The 21,159-nt window shown below is 28.6% G+C and overlaps 1 protein-coding gene across 1 annotated transcript in view; it reads left to right on the top strand.

Annotated features, from left to right (window-relative positions):
• LOC142330053 (uncharacterized) overlaps nt 1-11,784 on the top strand; it is a 510,508-nt gene extending 498,724 nt beyond the window's left edge. The window contains exons 3-5 of the mRNA XM_075375079.1: nt 1,043-1,225; nt 5,286-5,451; nt 11,150-11,784. Of these exons, the coding sequence (XP_075231194.1) occupies nt 1,043-1,225; nt 5,286-5,451; nt 11,150-11,663 (863 nt within the window). The 3' untranslated portion in view covers nt 11,664-11,784. The remainder of the gene's footprint in view (nt 1-1,042; nt 1,226-5,285; nt 5,452-11,149) is intronic.
• Nucleotides 11,785-21,159: the final 9,375 nt, after the last annotated feature.

Genomic DNA, 21,159 nt, shown 5'->3' with positions numbered 1-21,159 from the left:
ACCTAATATGTATGTTTTTTTTTTTGTAAACTTATAGATTGCATCAGATGTCCAGCAGTCATTGTTAGTGTAAATATAAAAAGTGCATGCTGAATTTTTATTTTGTGCATGACAGAACATATTAAACATTACTTTATAGTGACAAATAAAAAACAGTACAGCTACTAACCATTCTGAGAAAGGACTTTGAAAAATGTTTACAGAAGCAGGTGTAGTGTTGGTTTAATTACAGAGTCAAACAAAATAAACAGCATCTGTTTAGTTTTGTTGGTTAAATACTACTCAGAAATGTGCTGTTTTATCCAGTCATGCTTCTTCATAGTAATTGTTAAGAGTTTACTATTTGACTAATTTAAGAAAAACCACCTTTTGATATTGTCATTTTGAGGTGTAATTTTTGCTCAATAAAATTAATACTTAATTAATCGCATACAAGTTAATGATCAGAGATTGATTTTTATCCTTGCCACTGCCAACTTCAAGTTCTAAATCTTAAGTGGCTGTGCTAAATTTTAATTTCTAGTGAAACAGGTTTAGATTTATGAATTTAAATGACCAATTTTCTTTTCCCATATACAATTTTTATTATAGTTTGATTTTTTTTAACACAGGCAACAATGTTGTGAGAATACATCTACTAAACAGTTAAAGCATGGTACAAAGAAATTTACTCATAATTTAGAATAATATAAATGTTATTCTGACTAATTAGTAATTGATTTGAATGTTATTTTCTGTCCTTCCTAGCATTTACAATCATAACATTTGTAGTTCATGCATTTCAGAGTACATCCATTCTCAAAACTACTTTTAGCACTATAGCTAGTGAGAAAGTGTTTTGAGGATGGAGGTACTCCAAAATGTATCAACAATGAATGTTAGAGTGATAATGTTAGGATGGGCAGAAAATAACACCCAAATTAATTATGATAATCCTAGTGGAAATATAAAATATAAATAATTTAATATAAATATTAAATATTTGTATTTAAATATAAAATTTTTAATTATTAATGTTGATTTATTTATGTTTCGTTTCTAGGAGTAGGAGTAGTGTTGGTTACAGTAAGTGGAGTTGCTTGGAGATTGACGTCACAAGATGCCCCATCATGTCGAGCAATGTTGGGATTAAGCGGTAGTGATGAAGGCAATGGTAGCGAACCAAATAGAAGATTTGTTCCTAGGCTACCGCCTTCATACGGCAGACCTCATCATCCGTATGCCGGTAAGACTTTATATTATTCAATATTAAATTGATCAATATAATTTTGTTTAGTTTAATCTTGTGAATATGGTGCAATTATTTGAAATATTGCTGGAAAAATAACAGGAAAGTATACTTTATCAATTAAATTTTAGTAACTACCACAAATAGATTGGCAATGTAGATTAGCACACTTGTGCTAATTGACTTACGAGGGTAAGTCAATTATTATCCTCAATGTAGTTATAAATTTTATTGCAATACAAACAGGAAACTTACATGTACATCATTTTTCAACATAGTCCTCTTGCATTTCAATGCATTTGGTCCATCATTGTACATGCTTCCTGATGCGCTCATAAAAGAAGGTTTTCAGTTGAGCTGCGAGCCAGGAATGCACCGCTTCTTTCACTGTTTCGTCCAAGGTAAATCGACGGCCCCCTTAATGCCTGAGTGGACCAAACAAATGATATCAGAAGGGGCAAGATCAGGACTATATGGAAGATGAGCCAGTACTTCAAAGTTGAGTTTCTGGAGCGTTTCAGCAGTGTGGGCAGCAGTATGTGGACGGACATTGTCGTGCAACAACACAACACCTTTCGACAGCAGTCCTCGGCGTTTGCTTCAAATTGCAGGCTTCAGCTTGGCAGTAAGTATCTCACTGTAATGCGCACTGTTTATTGCCGTGCCCCTTTCCTCATAATGTTCCAGTACTAGAACATTATGAGGAACTCACCTTGTGAGTCCCCAGAAAACCGTAAACATCAGTTTTCCTGCGGATGGTTGGGTATTGAACCTTTTTTGCAGAGCGAATTTGGATGTTTCCATTCCATACTCTGCCGTTTAAACTCCAGCTCATAATGATGGATCCATGTTTCATCAACAGTGATGATTCTGTCTAAGAAGATGTCCCGTTCGTTACCATAGCGATCCAAATGTTTTTGGCAGATGTCCAAGTGTGTTTGTTTATGCAACTCTGCAAGTTGTTTTGGGACCTGTCTTGCACAGACTATATGAAACCCAAGTCTGTTGTGGATGATTTTGTAGGCAGAACCGTGACTAATTTGCAGACGATGTGCCACTTCATCAGTAAATCGAAGAAAACCATGATGTCATATGCATGCTCAATGTTTTCCCCATTTGTGATGGTAAACGGTTGTCTGGCTTCTTCATGGTGCGTAACACTTCTGCGACCATTTTTGAATTTTTCAATCCATTCATAGACACTCCGTTGCGGCAACACACTGTTCCTGTACTGTACTGAAAGTCTTCAATTAATTATGGCCCCTGACACACTTTCCGACCACAAAAAACTGATCACTGAACATTGCTCTTCTTTGGTGCAAACAGAAAGCAGAGCAGCCATGGTTAACAGCAGAGTAACAATAATGGAACTAACCTAGCAGCATCAAACCTGCTTAGACATGGCAACAATTAAACCATGCATGCGTCATCTATGCAACACGACAGTGATACAACATAAACAAAAATATAACCAAATTGCAGATAATAATTGACTTACCCTTGTATTTTGTACAGTTGAAACCAGTTTCTTTTCTTACTTTGATTTGTTACTTTGATTACTTTGATTTGTTATAATTACTTTTTTCAGTATTATTTTTATAATTTTTAAAGTGATTGTCAGTTTGTTTCAAGGTAGGATAAATAAATTTTCGTTTTTATATTAAATAATATTTAATTAGTGTACATACTGTATTAGTATTATCTCAGAATTCCATCAAAGTTGTATTAATTTGCAATTTTATTAACTTTGGTTATTGTATAATCACTTCTCATTTATACACATGGTAATTGTTATAGAAAAAATTTAAAGCTCACTTTACACTTTTGAATAATAGTTAATAAAATACATAGCTAAATACTAGTTAACAATAATCAAAAAAGAGGTTCAAAACATCTTGATCATGGTGTAACTTTTTGGAATATTTTTGAAAATATGTCTTTTCCTTCAAGTTTTATAAATAGCAAAGTTATCAAAATTTAAATTACACATTTTCACTTAGTTTTGTTAATTATTAATTTAAAAAAATTTTTAATTCATTTATTATTTTGTAAAGATGTGCATGTTGCACTGCAGGTTACACTGTTTTCACATCTGTTAAAAACAACTTGTAACATGTAATTTCTTATAATGTGTTTACTTTTATTACAAATGCAATAATGCCTTATATAAATGACTGAACCAAATTTTCTCTTGTTTTTCATCTACATTTGTTTTTATTTATCACTTGATATAATCGATTCTAATGAAATTTTTAAGTTAACTTTTTAGTGCCAAAATATTCACATGGCAAATTTTGACCTAATCTTGACAAAAAACAACATTTACTTGTTCAAGATGGATTTAAAAAGATAAATAATTTAATGGGGCAAAAATTAATGCAAATAAAACTTAAAATAACTCTTGGAGGAGACATTTTTGAAATTTAGGCCAAAGGTTCTGTATTCTGTAAAAGTAAATAACTGATAAATGAAGGAATGCTAATAATTCAGCAATTTGATATATAAATTCCATTTAAACTAACATTACCCTCAATCAAATTTTTTTTCATTAGACTACACCAGTCGGCAACATTGATATGTATTAAAAAATTTTAAAAATGTATTACTTCTCAAAGTTCAAAATTTAAACCAATAAACGCATAGTAATTCTACCCCAAATATCTGAAGTTGTGTGGACATGCTAATAGCACTTTGGAAAGGATATGACATAACAGAACCAAAAGTTACAAAAAGGCAGTTGCCGGACCAGCAATCCATCCCTTGATTCTAAATTTTGACGTCTAATAATTCATTGGCTCTATCAACCATTACATTTATGCTATTCCCTATTATGGAAGATCAATAATATTTTGAACGATCTTTGAGAAAAAAAAATAGGATTTTATCAGTTAAGAGTTAAAAGAGGAAGGTTTCATAGCATTTGTCGAGTTAGTGTTTGGATTGGAAATGGTATAAAGATGAGTCATGTTTTTTACGTTTGTGAACGACCCTTAATTTAAGAGTAGAGTACTGTAAAGTATATTTCAGTTGCCAGTTTAAATTGAAACATGACCATACACATTGTTTATTTATAGAACTAAAAAAAATCCTTTAGATTTCGCCTGTAATCATCCATAATCATGTGTAAGTTGTGTAATTTGATGTTGGATGAAAATTACTTAATTACATACAAGTGTATGGTATGCTTTTGAAGGTTACTTCTAATCATATATGATGATTATGATGAATATTGTTGTAAAAGAATGTGAAAAAAAATTTTTTTAATCTTAATTTTTAGTTTATTTAAAATTAAAAGATTTACAGTTTCAACTATAATTTCTTTTGATTTCTTTATGAATGATAATTTTTTTTAAGTAGTAATCTGGCTTGATACTATTTTCTACTTCTTTTTGTGTTCTTTTCTAATATTTTAACTTCACTGTATTTTCTATATCCTACATCCTTCCTTTACAATTTTTCCCTTATTGAGAAATTAAACCCTGCATGTTTTATTACACAGCCTAATGTCCAAGATTGTTTCTTAACAAAATTCTGTTATTAATTTTCACCACAGCTAATTTTTAACATCTTCCTCTAATTTCATATAAATTAACTTTTATTAGTATGAGAAAGTAAGCTAATAAAGTACTTAAAAAAATGTTTAATGAGTGCAATAATTTTTTTTTACTTTGAGATTGTAACAACAATTAGTTATTGAATCAATTGTTATTTATCAACAGTTCTTGCCCAGTTTGTATTAACTTAAAGACCAAATCTTTTACTTAAGAGCATTTTATTTTGATTAAGTGAATGAAGTACATTGATAACTTGTTTATTGAAATAAAATTAGAATTAGCCAGTTTTGATCTCAGGTTATATGGTACTGAATTGTTCTTAAAATTTTAGTATCATCTGCTACATCATGCAGCTAATTCTTGATGGTACTTGACCGATTGACAGAATAAATGACCAGTGTTTGTTAAATTGGCTTTTTACCAACATAATAATTAAAAACACATAATTAAGCATTTTGAATTGAATCTAACTTGTTTGTTTATATTTTGTTTGTTTTCTTCAGCAATGATGTACCCTGAGTTTCAGTACAGAGCACCACCTCCTTCATATCAAGCTTCAATGCAAGAGTACAGGTTGCGATTACTGCTGCTCGATAGGCATACAGGTCCTACAGGGAACAGTGTTTCACCACCACCTACGTATAGATCTCAAGCCGGTAGTTTGTTAAGGTGAGTGGTTTTGGTTGATATTCAGACTATAACTCAGGATCATCTTTAAGTTGTACTTAAGTCTATTATTTCTGTTTAATAAAATAATTTATGTTTAATGAATGTATAATTTAATTTAATGTTTAATTAAATAATTTCTATTATTTCTGTTATTCATCTTCTTCTAATTATTGTATACATTTCTTCTTTCAGTTTTTTAGGTGCAATATATCATATATGACGGAATTAAATTTTTTTAATAAAATTGAACACTTTTTATAAAGTAAGGATTTATTTAAAAGTACTTGAAGAAATAAGATTGCAAAATAAATGATATTAAAATTATATGAATTGATGTCTGCTCTTAATTGTTTGTTTGGAAGTGAATTCAGATATTGGTCAGAACATTGGAACATTTGGATTTAGCTGTTAGAACAAAAATAATATTTTGATTCATTTTTCTCCTGGGCAAAAGGAAAAATTTATATATCCAACAAGAATCTAAATATGTGTTTTCCGAATAACAAGGTAAACAGGTAGAGACAACAATGGCGTCACTAAATCAGAATAGATCTAAAAAAAAAAATAATCTATAGTTGACTGATGAATGTCATTTAGAGAGTAGGATTTTATAGAATGTCTTAAGAAATATGGAATGGCACCAAAGAAAACTGTTTTTTTTTATTTTCCTTTAAAGGAAATTAAAGAATTATGATAAAACGAAAGTTTAGTAATTATGGTTGATCTCATTTTGTAATTTGAAACTGATTAAAATCTTTCACTTGGGCTTGAAATCGGTGGATATATTTTTTAATGTGACAATATATTTTGTATTCTCTTCTTATTTAATTGCTAAATTTCATGGTACTATTGGTTAAAATTATTTTATCTTGTTTGATATTCTTACACTTCCAGATGTCTACTTCATTAAACAAAACAAAAAATGATGTAACTTGCAGAATTAGAACTGTGCTTAGTTCTATATAAATTCAATTCACTTTTATTTGGTGAATTATTACAATTTTTTTATTGTTTTTAGTAAACTTAAATACAGCGAACAATAATAGTTTAATAGTAATAATAGTTTTATACAAAAACAGCATAGTGGTATGTCTTAAAAATTTAGTGTTACAGCATACCCACATGTGAAGTTAGACAGAATGTATTTTATAGCATAAATTTTATTTTATCTCATATATATATATATATTACATACTGGCTTAAAATGAATGAAAATAAAAAGATTAGCAGCAGCATCTGGCTGACATTCAGTTTAAACGACTGTTACTTCAAAAACCTTTATATTCTCTTGTTTGGTTCTGTTTTTTTTCCAATTTTGTTAAAAATCTAACCCTCCTTTAATTTCATCATTCTGTTGTGTGTCAGTTCACACTTTGGTGCATGTGGTTTTTTTTCACGCTTTCCACCTCAATTCTTAGGGTTTTTACCATATTTTGTTAACCAAGCTGTTTACTTTAAAAAAAAAAATTTGAAGCTTAATTTGTTTTTTACTAAAGATTATGTTTTCATATTTATTTTATTCTAAATTTTTGCAACTTTTATAAAAAAAATTTACTATTATTATTATTATTAAAAAAATAACATTATTAAATTTCATTCGATTTCTAATGTAGATAAACTGCTCCAGATGTTAAACAATGATATATTTTCAAAAGTATTTTTAGCACAATCCATATGTTAATCTCAGAAATCAAAATAAAAAATGTACAAGGTGTAATAACAAAATAACAAGAATTTTTTAATTTTGCTCACTATTTCTTTTCAGCTGAGTTCATTTTTTCCAACACGATGGGAATCTTGTTTATAATTTATAATGATTATCATTTTTTCAGTCTTATTAGACATGGAATTCAAATTTCCTAGTCAAGTAATTAAGGCATATTTTATTACAAGTGGAAAATTATTTTGTTTAAAAGTGAAAGAACAAAGAGTTTGCATTAAGAGTGGAATAAAGTTCACTGAAGTGGTGAAGATGATATGTCAACACCAGGGGTTTATGAGTGATACAAACAGTTTCAAGAAGGCCATGAATGTGACAAAAATTCTGATGTCCTAATACAACAACTGATGAAAATGTAAATAAAATAAAGGACATTGTAATCAATAATTGTCAAATCACAATTAGAGAATTTGTTAAAGATGAGAATATCTTATGGCTCATGTCAAAAATCTTGAATGACATTTTGGGTATGAAGTAAGTATCAGTAATTTGTTTCAAGACTGTTGAGTTTTCAACATAAGTTAATTACTAAAAAACATTGCAGAACAATTATTGCTGACGTCACTGTTAAATAGAATTCATAAAACGCGTTATAACAGGTCATGAGATATCAGGGTATGGTTTTGATATTGAAACGAAGATCCAGTTATTCTGATCGAGCTTTCTGAAGAACCAACACAAAAAAGAGAATCTCAAATTTGATTGAAAGTTCTCCTTACTGTTTTTTTTTTTACTACAATAGAGTCAGCTGTTATGAATTCTTGTTACAAAGTTGTGTGGTCAACAAACAATATTAGTTTGAAAACAACCACAAATGTGGCCATTTAATTATTGAATTTTGCCCCACAATGTTCCAGCTCACACTTCACTATTAATTTATGTTATTTACCCAAAAATAACACCATATTGATACAGCAGCCTCTTGTGTTCTCCAGATATGGCACCCTGCAACTCTTAGACAACAGTTTGTGATGCAGATGAACTTAATAAAGCAATCACTAAGTGAATTTAAGACTATACATAAACTTTTTCAAGGACTGGAAGAAATATAAGTATGTCACTTCTCTGTGGGAGTACTTTGAAGGGGACAGTATGGAAGAATAACTAAATTCTTTTTGATAAAAGTTAAAATTCTTGTTATTTTTTTATCACACCCTGTAATTGATGCAGTTAAAAAAAATAAGGAATATCTGAAAATTACTTTCTTGTTGCCTCAGGTATCATTTATGAAGACTACATTAATAAAGAATAATTTCAAGAGACTATTAATGTTAACAATAATGTTACAAAATAATCAAAATTATTTGAAAAGATATAGCATATACATCTATAAAATATGTTAGGACAGGTTAGAATTAAATTCAGTTAACATAAAAATTATATTGTATAAAATTATATAGAAGTATATTGTGATTACAAGAAAAAAAATATAGTGTTATATCAACAATTATCATTGATTTTTAAGCTTTCCTGAAGTAGAAATAGGAGAAAATTTATCACTTATAATAAAGTTTGATGTAATAAAGTCCAGATCAAAATAATCATTATTCTTAAATGAATAATCCATGACTCTGGCTTCCTTAAGTTGAAGTTTCTGATTTTTTTATTTGTATTAAATTTCATTATTGCCTCTGTCTTTTTATGCTCATAACTAATATTCGAGACTGAAAATTCATAGTCACATTTTGGAAGATTGTTTTTTTATATCTAAAGTGAATTCTGTATATTTTAGAACAATTCAGATTTTTTCATAATTTCTGTTTTCCTTTATTTTGATTTCTTATATTCTGTACTGTCTTCATTATTTTGTACTATCTTTTACTTGTATGTCCTTCTTTTCATTTATTTACTATCCTTCAGTGTTAACTAACTTTAGTGGTTTTTGTGGTTGTACATCTAATATAACAATACTATTTATGTTTAGTTGATTTAATGTGTTTAGTTGGTTTTGAAATTGTTGTTAATTTTCTGAAGTCTATCGCTGTTTGTGTTAAATTATTTATATATTTATTTTTTCTTTAAAACACAATTTGCTTGTGTTGCTTGCCACAATAAATAAAGGCCAATTGATAACAGTTGAAAAAATGAAAACCTTATTAATGGTACCAAATTCTTACATTATTTACTTTATTTAAAAGAAACACAACTAGTTGTGTCTACAACTTAATAAATACAACTGGGAGGGCTTATAGTTTTAGCATCCTCTTGTTGGGTCTACTTTATTTTTCTACATAATCACCATTTTGTTCCAAACACTTCTGATATTGCGAAACAAGCGTCTTCAAACCCACTGCATAAAATTTCACTGCCGGGGATTTGTAGCCACATTTGCTCCATGACTTTCAACTTTCCACTTTTCGTGAATCGTTGAGACATAAGCCAGTTTTTGAGGTGTAAGATCAGGACTGTAACGGGATGATAGAAAATCTCCCATCCAAATTTTTGAATTGTCTCTCTTGTGCTTGCAGCTGTGTGTGGACGAGCATTATCGTGAAGAATTCCTAATGTCAGCATTCTCATCGGTTTTGAATGGCACAACATAATTTTGAAAGTGTTTCTCAATAGATTTGTGATTTGATGGATGTACCAGGTTCCATAAAACAACCAAAAGTTGTTTTAGTAGACCCTTTTTGTCCCCAGAATACAGTTGGCATGATTTTCCTTCAATACTAGGCATGCTTGAATTTTTTCAGATTAGGTGAACTGGAATGACGACTCTGTACTGGATTTTTATTTTGTCTCTATTGATGTATGAAATCCAAAAGTGACGATATGGGAAAAAATTCATGATTCTTATGGTTAAAGTGGTCAAGAAAAGCATGTGCAGATGTCATTTTGTAGTCTTTTTGAGCTCTTGTCAACATTTTCAGCATCCATCATACACACATTTTACAATAGTCTAGAGTGTCAGTCGTGATTCTCAACAATATTGTCTTTGAAACTTTTGGAAATTCTAGAAAAAGATTGCTAATCATAAAGGACAATGTTTTCTCACTTTTGCGTTCACATGTTCAGTGAAATCATTAGTCTGGTCACTACACCTGCTACTTCTTTGTTCATCATGAACATTTGTACAGCCTTCCTTAAATCACAACACCATTGCCTCACTTTTCCTTCACTCATTATGATAGACCCATATGTTTCACACAATTGATGGTGAATTTTGGCAGCATTATGATGCCCTCTTTGTTTAGAAATCTAATCACTGATCGAACTTCACAACTATAGGGATTTGTTATTACTGCTAGTCATTTTAACAGACTGCCTCACTAAGGCAAACAACAAAGGCCATGATGGCAATGTGGTGGGGGTTACATGCCCAACAGACCACTTAAAACTATTGTGTGTGCATGAACCAATCATTGTTATTGCCAATCGCTGTTGAACCTCGCTTTGAGTTATTCTTTTGTGTAACAAAATGTTTACTCTTATTCAATTAATTAACAATCCACTACCGTGCTTTGAAGCTCAAAAATCAAGAAACAAGAACAATGTGGAAACAAGTTTTAAAAATTTTCTGCAGTCATCCGTGATGCTAATTGTGCACTAATTTAACATAATTACAATGTTTTAATATGTCTCTTTTTTTTTTCTTCATTATGTTATGTGTATTATATGTAATATTTATTTCAAGTATGTGTTCTATTACATATTTTCTTTTTATAAATGATCTTATAATGACTAGCTATATACTATTAAAGCTGAGTGCTTTATAAAACAGATTTTTATTAAACAACAATTATGATCAGAATGTAGAACATTGTATTACTTCCAGAATTCTGGATTACTGTGTTCTTTCTAGTATTTTTATACTTCTTTCAGCTACATAACATATGTCATTGTATTTTTTTTTTTCTATAACTGTTTCGCATGGTATATAATAATAGTAATAATATTTCCTGATATAATAATATAATTTGATGTTTCTGTGTTTTTTTTTTAAAGTAGTTATCTCATATCTACAATAATTTTTTACAGAGCTCCAATCGGTTGTACTAGACGAGATCTTATCCATTACCAGGCTCCGAGTCAATCAGATTATAGTCGACCACCAAGTTACCGATCAAGAAGTAGCTCAACTCGTCCAGGTATTATTCCAGGCGATCCGACAACACATTCGGTCGGAACACACAGTCGTGATCCATCACAACTGAGTGTATCTGATTCTAGTGGGGTGTGTGGTGTTGTCGGTAGTAGTGCTGTAAATGTGATAACTGTTATGGGTCATAATACAAATCACGGTACCCATCACGATTCAGAATCGATTATTAAAATGGTACCGGATGAGTCTGCATTACCGGTATCGACGATAACAGGTATTTCTAATACTAAAGATAATGATAATATTAAAGACAGCAATCTTGTGACTATTGTTCAAACATCTAGTGAACCGACCGGTCCTGTCATCGTTACTATTTCAGGTAATACAGCCGATGACGGGTCATCGAGTCAGTGTAGAGATACTGAAATGGAAATACTCGCACATTTGTAACAAAAGAACATTTATATAATTTACTGCAGCTTTACTATTATTTTTTAATAATATGTGTGTGTATTATAAAATGGTATATATTTTTAATTTTTGTTTAAAGCTGTGATACTAATGTATTACTAATAATAATTATAATTGTAATGATTCAAGTGCTATTTTATACCTCATAATGATTGAAATAATGTTGTTATAATAAATTGTACTAGAATAATTATATTTATACCTTTTTACACATAGAAAACAAAAATTCTTACAAATTTTTCATTACAATTCTGTTATTAATATTTTTTTTTATCACATTGTCTAGAAATACTGGTATATCAGAATTTACTAGTTTATTAAAATAACACTAAAAAAAGAACAGAAATCTGGTAGATTCAAACAACTCATTTAAGTTCATTGTAATTTGACTGTTAGTATCTTTGCTGTAGACCTTAAATTTTAATTTGGTCCTGAGTTAAAAATAAAAAACTTTTTCTTTCTGTGTAAATTTATTATATTTTGCTTTTTTTTAAATTAATTTAACTGAATATAAACAATGTAGATTAATATCTCAAGTTTTATCTATCTTTATTCAAATAAACTAATTTTTTATATTAAGATTATTTTCCTCATTGCAGGTTGCAATCCAATTATAAATTTGGCAGTTGGTCTTCTCTTGTCTAGTCTTGGCTAACTGTTCTTCAGACAGTTTTAGCCATAAATTATTATACTTTTTAGCTAGAGATGGCAGTAAGTGTTGTAACAGACATAATATTTTACAAGCTTGACTACAAACTGTATGTGTTTCAACACTTAGTCAAACTTAGTTACTATGTACAAGGTTTTGAATCACAATCATATTAAATATTGTACAGTTTCTTTCCACCGTTAAATTGTTTATTTTTAATTTTTTAATTACGGAATTTTACTTAATAGATAATTTTATTGGAAAATTGAAGAATTATTTAACTCATTTGCGACATTGTGTGCCTGTATGGGTACACAAGTTCTTTTTTAAATGATGTTGTGTACCCATAGGGGTGCACTCGGCCCATTAGTAAAGTTCATCATGTGCCCAACGGGGTACACGTTTTCACAGGTTTCTTATAGCATTTATTTTTAGTATGACTAAACTGTAGATGTTGAAAATCATACAACAGCATATTATAAGTGTCATGAAAAGTACTATATAATACAAATTTACAAATAACTATTTTATTCAGATAAATATTTCAAACTTGTGTATACAAATTCTAAATTAAATTTTTTTTAAAGTTATAAAATGAAATACTATAAATGGTTTTTGTTTACAAAATGAAATAAGTGAGAAAATTTACAAAAAAACATTCGGTTTTGTGTCCATGGAAAGTACGTATTATGATTTATATTAAAACACACAGGCACATGGTGCCATGCTTGGACAGTCTTTGCAATATGTAGACCCCCTTTTGGCTTTTTTTCTAGCTTCTTTCATACTAGTTTCTGTAGTCAGATTTTCTTAGAAAGGCAGGCATCGTTTTCTTGTGCTGTGAACTGGACCCTCCCTTTTTTCTAGGCTGTGTTTTTTTGGCTTTTGTTGCCTCCATACCTCTGCTACTGATATAGAAACTGTCAGAATATTGTCATTGTTTTCGTCATTTGTATCTAATATTAGCTTACTGATTAACGCCTCTTGGAAGCGTAATATTTGCCATTTTTTCATCGATCTCGGCCTTCATTGAAAATAATGAAGGCATTCACAACATTGGTCCCAAGAAGCATCTCCATGGCTACTTTCTTATACCATTTGCTAGTTTTCTAAGTGAACCGCTGTCAACTGACGATTCACAATCACTGTCACTCTCATGATCTGACAAGGGGGTACGTATTCAGTGCCGTATTCTTTATAATAATTTAGTTCTAGTTCATCCATAGACTCGTTTAAAGCATTGGCTATTTCACTGGGATCCATATTTTGGTTCAGGTAAAAACAACACAATAATCTAAAACTGATTTATAATCTCAGACACACAAGCTATGTATACGATGTAAAAGCACAGGCAGGAACTGCCAAGTGTCTGCACAACTAGTGGCATGCCTAGCGGCAGGTTTAGAGGAATAAGAGAGCTCATCTACTCATGCAGGTGCATGACGCCCAGGAGTTATATATCTTAACAAAGGCATGTCATGCACCCGACAGGATATATAAAAAAAAAAGTAATAAAAACATGTGATTGGAGTTTTATCTCTTTGAAATTATGCTTGTTTCATGTATATGTCATAAAATATGAACTAAAAAATTAAAAAGAAAATTTCCGGATTTTTGTAAGTATACGTGTAAATAACTAAGATAAGCAAATAAAAAACCTACGTATTTTGGCGGCCGTCGTAAACGTGTTAAAAAAAACCTGGTGTTAATTTTTTTTTTCGAACTGTAATTTTGTAGTGTATGAAAAATGCCATGTGTAACTGGGATTTGAACCTGGAACCTCTGGATGAAAGGCCAAGATGCTATTCCACCACTGAGATAGGCAATTTTAAATAAGTTTGCCATTATTTATGTAGCATTGTTTCATTTTTCATGTGTTTTATTTTTATCTTATGACTGAATCTTTTAATATTTTTTTTTTTAATTTGAGTGAAAGAATTGTGATGTAATATATTCTATATAAATAGATAAATATAAATTTTATTACTGTTTTAATTTTATAAAAAAAACTCACTCTCTCAATGCAATGAACATTATAAAATTTATGCATTAATAAAAAAAATAAATAATAAACCATATTAAATGAACAAATATAACTTACATCAAATTAAGTACTGTTCAACCGTATGCTAAAGAGGCATTCTAACCACTTCAGACTGGACACCATTAATATCAGCACCACATACAACACCAATGACAAAAGATATATCTGCAATGTAGCTGCCTCTGAAAACACATTTCCATGTGTATTTAAAATGAACGAGAAAGGTTCTTTAATTTAACAACAATTCATCATACCGATATTTGCAAAAAGTAAAATAAATTCAGTGCAATATGTAATTTTAAAAATAAAACAACAAAAAACAAAGCTAATGGATTAAAAAAAGTTTTATATTTCTATTTTTAAAGATGTTTTAATCTTTGGAACAGATTACATTTCATTATTCTTGTTAAGGAACTCTTAATTAGTCTTGACATATATCTAAATTAGTGTTGTAAGTTTTTTCATGACTGACATAATTGTACTGTGAAATAAATTTTTTTTATCTATTACCAATCAAATTGTTAAGTTATATTAATTCTTAATACTTAATTCATATATCATAAACGAAATCTTTAATAAAATAATAATAATAATTTAATATTCATAATTTTTTTTTAATTCTTAATGTGAATGAGTTATTTAAAGATATTTTGAGAAAGTATTATTTTATTTCTTAATGTAGCTGAATGATGATGAATTCCCTGATTGTTTAAACATAAAAGTTGAATATATTGTGTACTATATAATTGTCAGTTTTTAACTATAGACAGTTTTATCTTGTAACTTTTCTTTATTATGTTGCATCATTAATATTGATTTTTTTACTACTTTACTGTACATTCTCATTGCTTTTCCTCTTGTTATGATATGGATTGATTGACTTGATTTTTCTAATTAATATTTATGTATAAGTTTATATATATATATATTCGAGTGTATACTACTTTAAAGTGCAGAATTAACCATTATTTACATAACAAGAAGTGTCTATAGATTGGAAAAACACAGTAGTGATCTGTGCATAGCATTAAACTGTATCATATTTACAAAAAATTTAACATACTAAAGTGAAACTGTTTGCAATTTTTATTATAATTATTATTTATATTTATTTTTAATGTATAATATTATATCTTGATGGTTTTCTTCTTTTTTTTGTGCTAGTATACAGTATATTGTAAGACGATGTGCCAATAATAAAACCCTTCCATGTTTGGTTGTCATATAAATGCTCTATTATATTTGTGGTCTCCTTAACAAAATAAAAAAAGTCTATGAAATATGAAAAAAAAATCCTTTTATATTCTATTTTTCTGAATTTTTAATTTCTCCATTTTTTTTTTATACATTTAAAATTAACTACTTTAAATAAGAAATTTAAAGTAGTATGAACTACAATGTTATATATACTTTTTAATTTTGAAGTGTGGCTTATATTAAATGTTAGGATAATGTCTTGTAGAAATATTTGTAAGAAAGTAACATAAAACTGAAGTTTGCTTTTACAAATTCAAATTCAGTTTAGAATTAATAAGTTGAATTTTGTTCATGGAAATTATATACAATGTATTTTATGCGTGAAGAATGTTCAGTTATAACGAGACAAATTGATGTAGAGAAAAAACTATTTATTCATAACTTATAAACTTATACTAATCTTAGACATAGTCTCCAGCAACATTTAGACACATGTCCCACCATTCTGTGAGTTGTATGATTCCTGCAGCATAGAAATCTTGAACCATTCGTATACCACTTTTTTTACCATTTCATTGTCGTCGAACTTCTTGCCATGTAAAACGTCTTTGAGCAGGCCGAATAGATGAAAATCAAATTGGGGGGGGACGGAAGTTATGGGTTGTAAGGAGGATGTGGCAAAACCTCCTGACCCAACTTTTCTCCCAAGAAAAGTTTCTCCCATTCTCTGAGCAATGTGGGGTGTGCATTGTCATGTAAGAGAATCACAAGGTTTTGAGAGAGCGCCTTGACATTTTCACCTTATCGTGGGTCTCTCTTCTGTTGGAGCAAATTAGAATAGTAATTATTGTTCACAGAACATTGTTCTTCTAAATCATAAATGATTATGTGATTTTGCAGCACAGTAGTCCAACTTCAACTGTTCTTCCAGAGCGAAGGAGATCAGTCACACTTGTTCTGCCTGAATTAAATGGTTCCACCCATTTATGCATGTTACTGTGATATAAACACTTTTCACCTTACTGTTTCAACATTTTTAAGTATATTTCCACCAGTTTCACAGCTTCTGATAGCAAAAATCTTATCACTGAACGTTGCTTTTGGGGCATACACATTTCAAGCACAGCTGGCACTCTGAAATCAACAAAAGAGGTTATGTTTTGATTAATTGTGATTGAACAGCTGATTAAATGAGTTCCCAAAGTTTCCAACTTTGATCCTCAAAAAGTTTCATTGTCATTGAATGAACAGTTTTTCTCTACATCAGTTTGTCTCATTAATTTTTAAATATCTTTTTTATACTTTTTTTTTACTTTTGTTTTCTTTTTTATCCTCATGTTAAAACCCTTATGTTGTCATTAAAGAAATTGTTCTTAATTTTTAGTGGTAACAGATTGTTTCAAAATTAAAATATTTATTCAAAAAGAAAAAAATGTTTGATGTACTTTGGAGGTTATGATTTAATTTACACCTTTGTTAATAAAATCATATTCAAAGATTGCATTATGAACCATGACAAATTTTTTTAAGCTGTATATATGTACTAATTATAATTTTATGTATGTAGAATATTTTTCTAATGGAGTGTTACATGCATTATAAGGTTAGAGTAGAGTGAATAACTATGTTTTTTCTACATTTATCATCTTAAATTGTATTAAAATTAAAAATAAATAGTAGATTTTTATTTTTAGAGAATTTTAATTGAATAGTATTTTATTCTGATGTGCAGTACAACTTCATTAATATCCATAATTTTTAAAGTGCAACATAATTTATTTTATTTGTTAGATAAATTATTAAAAGAATTTTTGTTAATTTGAAACACAGATCTGGATTAACCTGTATCTTTTAATTAATTTTTATTAGTCTGGACCATTCATATTTAATTTCTAAAAACAAATTTGAGGAAATAAATTATTGCTAGAAATATATATATATATATATATATATATATATATAAAACTTTGTGATTGTTGTTTACCCAGTTTAACTAATAACAGTGTTTTGATGTAACATAATGCACAATTTAATATAAAGTTTATTTAAATAGTAAAATAATGAAACAGATGAAGTGCAGAAATTTAATTTAACCTTTGGATAATGCACTTCGCTGATCTAAATCAATAGAGATTTTTGTTTCTGCTCGTTTTTTTTCTCAGTCAATTTTTAAAAGGAATTACCTTAAAATGTTACATTAAATATTCATGTAACTCCAAAACACTCATCTGTTTATTTTAATTAGTTTAGTGTATTGCAAACAAGCTCTGAAGTCCTAGCTGTAGAAATGCATGGAAAATCCATCCACCATTTTTTATAATAATTTGATATTCTTGTTTAGAAAAATGAAAATGACATGCATCCATGTACTGAACACATTCAGACTAATACATTGGTAAAATTATTTATCTCATTACTATATAAAGAAACTTCTTTTTCGTTTTTTCCCAAAACCAAAAAACTCTGAACTAATCATTAGTAAATTTTAACTGTAGATATCTTATGATCTCTAGAATATTTACCAAAATTCAAACCACACCAATCCCATTACTATGTTAATCATAAATAAAAAGAAATTATAAATAAATAACCTAACATTTTTTTAATAATTTTATGGCATTGTCTGTATCTATAGATATTGTCCACATCGATCATTGATTATTTCAATATCAACTTCTTCAGACTGTTAGTTATTATGAGATTTACAAAATTTAATGTTATTGTTTATAAAAAATCAATTTGCATTATAATTTTCATAAAAAAAACTTAGTTTGATAATAAAATTAAAGGGAACAGCAACTACTCAGATATTTTACAATTGAAAAGTTGTTATTCATCCAAATTAATGTATTTAATGCAGTAAGTTATGAACAGTGATAACTCTGAGAGCAATAACCCATTTGTAATTATTAAAAACTATTTCCAATCTTTGAAGTCCTAAACGCATATAGTGTGTGTGAAGAAGCCATGAAGGAGGATGCTAGTTTGTTAATAAAAACAAGCATAAAAGTTTTCTTTGTACTTATCGAAGTACTACCATGGGCAAAATTTGATCTTTGACAACATACAATTTCACATTTATCTTTGGAATTAGTTTCACAAAACAAATTATTTTAAACACAGTTAGATAAATTTCTACTTAAAACATTGTTAGTCTAAAATAAATTTGATCCCTAATAGTTATTTTTTTATAACTACATACATCATCTGAGTGTGAATAAAGTTTAGTTGAATAAGAGCATGAAATATATAACTTTTATCATATATATATTTTTTTTAATAAAATATAATATTCAACTAAAAAAGAAAACAACACAGATTTGATGAAGTACCAACATTTCTATATTATATTACGATTTGATTTTTTTTAATTTCACATTTCAATTCCCTACTTGTTCATGGACTTGACTTTCTTGTTAGATATTTATTACATGAGTGATTCAGTACATATTTTTTTTTTTTTAGTTGAGGTGACAGAATTAAAACCACCAAAAATGCCACAAGACTTTTGTATTCATGCATTTATTATTTTCCAACTTAGATTTAATTTTTAGTGCTGCTACTAATTATTGATGATATATTGTGTTTTCAAATTCTAATAGAAAATATAAATTATATAAAAATTATTCTAAATTTATTAGTATTTTGACATTATTCCATTTTAAGCTTAGATATTCTCTGTTTAATTACTATCATCACAATTTATAATCTGTAAAAATAAAGATTACAATCAATTTTAAATTGCTCATATTATCTCTATATTGTAGCATCTAATTTATGATAACAACATTCTGGTACAAGCAACAATGAAATGTGACCAAAGCCTTTATTTAATCTAGCCTGGTATCCAGGTTTTAAAAATTATGAGTAACCTTAGACAGCTGAGGTTGTACTGTAAATAAATCATGTAATTTTATATAACTATGTACATTTTTAGTGCCATTTTATTGTTATTTTTGTGCACAGTTATATTTTTACTTTTATCTTTTGTTTATTCAATTTATTAAAAAGCGTTGTTTTTATTATATTTCTATGGTTTAAAAAAATATACAACTAGTTTTGATTATCTTTTATCAGGAACTCTGTTATCTTTAGACCTGATAGTATAATAGAAGTTTTTATGTGACCGAGTGAATTGTATGATAAAAACAGAATAACGAATGCAATTATATTTTATCATAACCAGTATAGCTCCATTCTTGTTTATAAAATAACATTTTATTTCTGTTAGTAAACTGTGAACATCATTGTTTAAAGATTACTGTTTGTTAAATTATAATTAATGGTAATCTTTGCTGTCTTTATGTATAACGTAATTATGGCAATTACATTACATATGGTATTACATTATTATGGCAATTATGTTAGTGAACGACAATATTACATACACTCATATTGACATAATCAGTCTGGGATGTTTTTTTTATCTTTTTGTAGGTTATTAAATTTAAAAACGGAATATATGGCAAGAAGTAACCATGATAATGCAGGCCATCCTTCAATTCTCAGCACTAAAATCAGCAGAACTGATTCAAAATTTTCTAGTTTAATATTGATCTTTGAGTATTTAGATGTTAATGGAATTTTGTAGCGTATAGAAAATGCCATGCCTGACCAAGATTCAAACCCAGGACCTCCATATGAAAGGCTGATGTGCTACCACTCTGCTATGGAGAATTAATGTCAGACAAGAACATTTCTGAATTTTTAAAATGTTCAATAACTATATAAATCGTATAAATAACTATATAACCGTATTATAATGAGTGATAAAAATTATTGCTTAATATTCAATTCCAAACAAAATGTTGAAGTGCATTTTAGTTGAGTTGAAAGAAATTAAAAGCTTAGGAGGTGAAAATAAAAAATTGCAAATGAAAACAAAGCTGTTTGCATTTTTTGTTTGCATAGATAAAACTGACATAAATAAAACTCAATTTGATGCTCAAATAGTGAATATGTATGCGATTTGATCATTGTCATTTATCATGAATTCAGACTGTAAAATATAACTTTTCTAAAGAAGCGATGATGCAATGAAGTGACTGCTTGAATTCATCATTTGAGCCTGTGTTTATAAGGAATGGTTTCTATACGACATTGAATCTTTACTTTACTTACCAGTTTTAGCAGCGGCCAATTTTTATTTCCTAAAATAAAAAGAAACTGATTTAATAGTGTCTCATCGAGTCAAAACTGAACTAAGGGCAATTCCAATGGAAGCATTTTCTTAGGTGTGAGTCTAGTAAGCAATGGACAGAAGTGGCCAGAGACGGTGTTAAATGTTGCAGTATTAATTATTTTTTATTTACTATATATATATTTGTAATAGTGTTAGTCCTTGAACTTAATTATCACTCTGTATATACTTTATTATTATTTATGAAAATTTATGTTTGTCAATATGAATTTTGTTTTGAAAATAACCTTTATTAAGCATTGTTAAAAACAAACTATTTAAAACATGTGATTGAAAAGGAGTAATTTTGAGCTAAACTATAATTATAAAAAATAGGATTTTTATTACAGTCAAGGTAGCTACAAAATAACATCAATAAAAATAACCAAAGGAATCTTCTTTTTTT

Source organism: Lycorma delicatula, chromosome 9, assembly GCF_047948215.1.
Source record: "Lycorma delicatula isolate Av1 chromosome 9, ASM4794821v1, whole genome shotgun sequence".
NCBI lineage: Eukaryota > Metazoa > Arthropoda > Insecta > Hemiptera > Fulgoridae > Lycorma > Lycorma delicatula.
Note: the sequence above shows the minus strand (reverse complement) of the source record. Positions and strands in the feature narration are given on the sequence as shown.